General features: G+C 34.2%; 1 protein-coding gene across 1 annotated transcript; it reads right to left on the bottom strand.

The window, feature by feature from the left end:
• Nucleotides 1-662: 662 nt before the first annotated feature.
• LOC127880000 (uncharacterized) lies at nt 663-1,821 on the bottom strand. The gene is made up of 2 exons (XM_052427175.1): nt 1,721-1,821; nt 663-1,454 (listed from the first exon to the last, which is right to left on the bottom strand). The coding sequence occupies exons 1-2, from the start codon at nt 1,807-1,809 to the stop codon at nt 1,043-1,045; spliced, it is 501 nt and encodes a 166-aa protein (XP_052283135.1). The 5' UTR covers nt 1,810-1,821; the 3' UTR covers nt 663-1,042.
• Between the last annotated feature and the right edge of the window lie 4,692 nt (nt 1,822-6,513).

A 6,513-nucleotide genomic window follows, 5' to 3' on the forward strand; every position in this document is an offset into this window, starting at 1 on the left:
TTTGACTATTTATCCTTAGCGTTTCCAAAAAGCCATGTCGACTCAGATCAAAATAATTTGCGTGACTCATTCAATTTAAAGCAACTGCATGTTTTGGCATAATCTTCACTTCGCACCATCAAGGAATGTTAAAGATGATTTGCAAACAAAGAAACATTCATTTTTCAATTTTCTTCAGTTTAGTTGCAGTATCATAATAACGGTAATCAGTTTAAATTCAGCATGTTTATTAGCTGTTCTTATGAAAATTCAGAAACAGTAAAATAATCACGCACAATTTAGGAGTGTTTTCTCTCTCTTAAACATTAAATAACACACTTGGTGGCATGGCATTTACATAAACACAAATGTATTTAACATGTCATGAAACATTGCTGCAATGAAAAAGATGCAATAGAACGGTATTAAAAAATAAAATAAGTATTACATTCAGAAAAAGAAACATTAATCCATTAATGACCACATTATTCTATTTGCAATTATATTAGAAACTGTAAGGAACTATATAATAATGCTATTAAACTACTTTATACTGATATTTACTATTGGAATATTTTTGCTTTATGCAATTTTAGTCATGCACCAAATTTGGGACGCCAGACACATACGATATCAATATTCATATATATTCCATCGTTTAGTTATGACAACATTTACTTCAAAATATGCATGACTGTATGTTTTTCTGCATGTTTATGACAATTCAATAATCACCTGTCTATGAATTGTGGAATATATATTTCCACTTATCACTGGCGAAGAAATGCTATGAAATATCTGTCATGGAGTCCAACATTACACTTCACGCAGATCAGGGTTGACTTTCCGCCACAAAAGGCACACTTTCTCTGCGTATTATTTGGCGCAATGTAGTGGTCGCGCCTTTCTTACCTGACAGCAGCCGGTACTCTGCAATTAATGTGCATTACCCTCCCAACCGGACGTCCACGCAAAGCTCGTTGGGAATACCGCATAAAATAAACTTTGCATATTTCCCGCCTGAAATCAAGAAGATCCATGAGTTGGTTATGATACTTGGCGATTAACCTGTACAGGATTCATGCATTTTGCACAACCATGTTCTTCTTGCCCTTCTATGAAAGTTGGGCATCCTTTGCTCATTCTGGTTTTGTTGCACAGGGATCTGAACGTCATAGTAAATAGTGGTGTCCGATGCATCGGACACAAAGTCTACATCACTACCCGCATCCTGCGATGTGTTCGAATGGTTAGTGTCTGTGATGTTTGAGACTGATCCGGTGGCACTTCGCACAGAAACAGTCATATCAGCACGAAGTTGGTTCCGTGTCAATTTGTTTATATTGCCTCCGAGGTCTTTATGCCCGCTATCCTCATCACTTTTTGTAGCATCTTCTGCTCCAGTCATGAACACATCAGCTTCTTGAAAGTATGTATCATCTTCAAGAAGATGCAACACATCATTTAGAGTGAACCTGTTAACATAAATTTATATAAATGTAGTTGTAAAATATTATTATTTGGTATTTTCACAGACCATTCTACATCTCAATTTTTACACATATGTGATTGGCGTCCCAAATTTGGGACGCAATATTGATTAGTAAAAGTCAATGGAAAATAAGTAAATACTTATATTTCCATTAGTGTACATTATAAAAATCACATATCTCAATATTATAAATCTATAATTTTGACTTTATTACAAAAAATGTATAATTGAGCATAAATCAATACATACCTTTTTTCAGCCATTGTCAGTCCAAGAAAAATTTGCCCCTTGTCGTTAAATGCAGCCTCATGAATGCATGAAATTTCTGTCTGTTTCATCTCAAATTGGTGTTATCTGATACAAAGGACTGATAGCAAAGACACACAACAGATATAACTGTATATTTGTCACTGAGATAATTAACACTGATCAGATTTTCTAGGTGTCCCAAATATAGGATGCTGGTCATTAATGGGTTAATTAAAAATACTTCAAAATGTCCGATATTGAAAACCGTCGAAGATTCCGTTTTATGCTACATTCTAATCGTATTAGTAGAACCATTGGTTCATTTTGGACAATGATGTGCATAAAATACCATGTCATATCCCGAACAGATCTGTGTGTACATGTATACGAAACGTTTTTTGTTCATGCTCTGAGAAGTAAGGGCCTCTATTTGAGCCATTAAAGAGATATATGTGTAAGTAATGTGTTAGTTGAAAAACAACTAACAAGAATGAGAGCATTTAATTAACCGCCACCTTGTTAATTGCAATCTATCATCTCATTTGCGAGCCTGTTATTATTTAGACAACATGCTCCAACCCATTAAGTTAACATTCTCGCAATATTGTTATGTATTAAGTTAGATAGCTTCCAAGTTTAGATGCCTATTATTCACGCCATAGAAGGTTGTTATTTCCTTCTCTGACAAATACTTGGGCCTATGCAATTTGCAAACAATTTCGAGTCAGGTTTACCACATGCTATGCAATCAACGTTAGTATGTACTTTTTAAAGTGTCTCCAGTCAAACGTAGATGAAAACGAGCAAACACGCAATATGTACAGACGACTGTATTATTTAGAATGTAATAAGCTTGTAAAAAATGTTATATGCATCGTGTTAACATTCTTTATTCTACGATCGCTATGTTAAATATAGATAACGGTAGTCACTAGTGCAGTGATATGTAATGCATTCGACAAGAACGGATCGTGCGATGCGTGCTCAATGGATTGTATTGAAAGGCATCAGAACAATTGAAAGGCAAAATTCAATCATTTGAAATAATAAAATGTTGGAATTTACATGTGTAAGTTGCAAACAACGTTCTGTGGACTATAAGTTTCCATTATACTTCTACTTTAGGATAAGCGACCGACGTTAAATCTAAGAAAATTCTTCTGGGTCTGGTTCACATCTCTTTCATGTTACATTATTGTTCATTATATTTCACGTGTCTTATTAGGCAGTAAATCCCATTCGTTCTCGAATTATCATCGATGTTTTAACATCAAAATGTCATGGATACTTCATTATATTCTCGAACATTAACGTATACTTGCACGCGTAAGTTACATATAGCTCCGGATATTTTTAAACTCTTGTTTTATGTTGTCAAAAAGTGCTTATGTAAATATAAGCACAGCTAGTGTATTGGAGAAAAGGCAAGTATTAAAGGCAATCGCTTATTCATGCATACATTTTTCAGACTATAACTGTTAAAAAGGTACCTTATAAATGAAATGACGATTATGATAGGCGTCGGGAAAAACAACGTACTTCAGACCAGAACAAAATAACATGACAAGGGATGTTGTGTATACAAAACTCGGTTATGTCAAGTTAAAACGGTGTGCGTATGATACGGACGCACAGACAAAGCGAATACTACGCACTAATTCTTTTGGCAGCACACAGTGGTGTTCGATCGTTGTCATGGCATATTGTGTACCATCAGTGAGCTTGATAAAAGGAACGATTTACTCACTCGGATACAAATTACATTATACTTATTAAGGGCTTAAGATTTACGAGATTACCCATTCATCCATAAGGATGCAATCCATTTCTAGGGACAGAAATAATAAAGCTGCAATATACCGTTTTTTAACGCAAACTTAACATGTCTCCTTCGCATTCATTTTGTGCATGTCGTCGGGGAACAATTGAAAATCCCTCTGTAAATGGTTTAATTATATTCATGTTTAAAGTGGAAAAAAAACGAGAAAAAAAACCTTGGTGTCGAAACCCAACATAAACCGGAACAATGTAAAGAACTAATATACATAAAAAACCATTGTTCCATTTCCATTTGTAATGTCCATTATTGGCCAAAATTATTACCATGAAACTGCCTTCATTGTTCGTATTCTCACCTCTATTTGCTTCTTCTTCCGTGTGAGGTCAATCTCGCCGTCCCCCTTAATACAGTAAGCGAGGCCGTGCGGGTATGCCGTGATCGTACAGTCTATTAAAGGCCCGAGAACTTTCAGATGCGCTTGTTAGGAAATGTCCGTTCGTTATGTTTTTATGGTATAACATTGTGCTAAAGTATAAAAAGGTTACAAAGCAATATATAGAAACGTATTAGGTTAATGAAATGTCCAATGATTTCATGTCGTTATACTTTTTTATCATAGAGCATATTTGTTGCATTATTGGTACGAAACCCGTTATTATACTCACATTCCACGCATTGCCTTATCTTTATTGACAGACGATATTTTAGTATCCTATAAAATCCTGTTTTATTACTTATATTCAAGGAATACTTGTTGACTATATTTGATATGCAACGCTATTGCTCTACTACTCACGTTTCACGGATACTTTTACAATTGTCGCTAGGAAACCCTGTTGCGATAATCACGTTCTAGGAATACCTTAATCTACTGTTGCCATGAAATCAATTTGTCATACTCCCATTCCACGAATATCTAGCTTTACTTTGATATGAAATCCCGTTGATATTTCATGAATGCCTTGATCTACCGTTGATATCAAACCATATTGTGATACTCCCATAATTCCACGAATAGCTTGATATGCTGTTGATATAAAACTTCGTTTCAATACTCACATTCCATGAAAACTTTGTCAGAGTGACGGCATTGTCAGCGTTGCTGTCGGTAACGCGATTGTCAGAGCCCTCACAGTAGCGCAATACCTTATGGATGATCAGAACTACGCCTGAGTTCGGATACCTACAAGCACGAGTAACACGGGCATGAAGGGACTCTCGAATAGGCGGGTTTGGATGGGCGCACATGATATATGTTACCATGCGCCACATGCTTGTACGTATGTACGACATTGCTTTGTTTTTTACATGTGTTATTTTACTCAGTTGAAAGTCTCTGTAATAATGTTTATAACTTTTCTGTTACATACTCGAGCGAAAAGCTGCATAACCAATCAATTGAAATAGGCATGGTGTTAAACGAGTGGTAAATATAATGACATGACCGCGTGATTGTTTTTGTGTTGCATATTCTCTACCTTTATTGTAAAACGTGGTAATGAACGTAATCGAACTTTGAAAACAATACAATTTTGTTATTTAACACGCACCTGAAAGTTAAATTTAAATGTTCAACACTATTTCTAAACTTACCTTATATATTACAGTTAATGCATTGTTAGTTGACAATCCATAAAATGGTGATAAACGTATCTTACATATGTGGCACTTGGTAAAAAGAATGTATTGTATATAAATCACCACGTGCATATGGTAAAATATGATAGCAACACTTAAAAACAGAGATATAACGGTCTTAGTTTTGACATGTCAAACTTTTGTTATAAATAAATCATCTTACATAAATTTTAATACAAAGAGATAACTTTTGGAAAACAAAAACTCATTAAGCATCACATCACTTATAAACATGGTTTGGATTACAGCAAAAGTAACCTATGCTTTCTTACAAAATGATCGGGCATGCGAATTGGGGTTATATATTCATTAAACTTAAGATACCGAGGAATCAAAAGAAAATAGGAAGGGTAAAGTAATTCAATTGACATTGTTAAAAAATATATCAAAAATGCATGAACCAAATAAGACAAATTAAATCGATATATTAAAACAAATAAAATAGTATGTCTATTATTTAATGTAGGCAAACAGATTATGATTGAGGTGGTACTGGTGTAAAATAGTTTGTGTCGCAAACACAAACTTCTCAATTATACATGTCTAACATTAAATACTTAAGTTTAACTTATCTAACATATATATTGCACGTTTACAATCAATAACAACGAGACTATATATATTAATTCGACGATAAGAAATAGCTGCTTTAAATCAAACACAAGCTGTATATTAAATTTTAAAAGCCTTATTTTTTCTGTACAGTCCGTTTCACTTTGCGCTTTTATGGAATATTTATTTTATTTCTTATAAACGAAAACCTGTTTCGGCGGAAAGTGTCGTCCTTGATTAGCCTTAGCGAAAGATTCAAGCAAATATAGAACGACATTATACGCAAATGTATCAAGACCGGATTTCCTTGAGCGCGGTTCGGGTATTTTGCAATTCCACTTACCAAACTTTTAGCGCAAACCGCATTCGTAAAATCGTGACCGTTTACATCAATCATCTAACAACTCTTTTGTAAAAGGAGCTTACGGGATGACGAAAATAAATTTTAAACAAAACGAAGAAATCAATATATTGAAACTTTCATTACAATTCTTACTTTGTTACAAAAAAATACCCACATTTAGGTATAAAATATAAGGTATACGCTAGAGATCGGTTAAAATTTAAATATTGTAAAAAAAAAACAACGTCTCTTAAACTGAGAATCGTCAAACTGGCTTCTAGTATAAATGAAATTAATAGTAGTCCCCGTAATGTAATACAATATAACATCCATCCCGAATACTGCGCATGTCAAATTTAATCGGCAAAATAATTGTCTGAAAGAGTGATCCAGCATTTTAAAGCATCTCACAACAAGTTTTTCACACGCTAAGCTATTTGCACTACAAATGCCTATCCATACGAACAGACAGCGAGCTAA

The sequence above is a fragment of the Dreissena polymorpha genome, chromosome 4 (genome assembly GCF_020536995.1).
Source record: "Dreissena polymorpha isolate Duluth1 chromosome 4, UMN_Dpol_1.0, whole genome shotgun sequence".
Lineage (NCBI taxonomy): Eukaryota > Metazoa > Mollusca > Bivalvia > Myida > Dreissenidae > Dreissena > Dreissena polymorpha.

Excerpts from the sequence above, each read along its gene's own strand:
- LOC127880000 (XM_052427175.1), bottom strand. The coding sequence starts at position 1,809 with ATGAAACAGACAGAAATTTCATGCATTCATGAGGCTGCATTTAACGAC. Across the intron at positions 1,455-1,720 it reads CTGACAATGGCTGAAAAAAG|GTTCACTCTAAATGATGTGT; the intron begins GTATGTATTGAT and ends TTATGTTAACAG.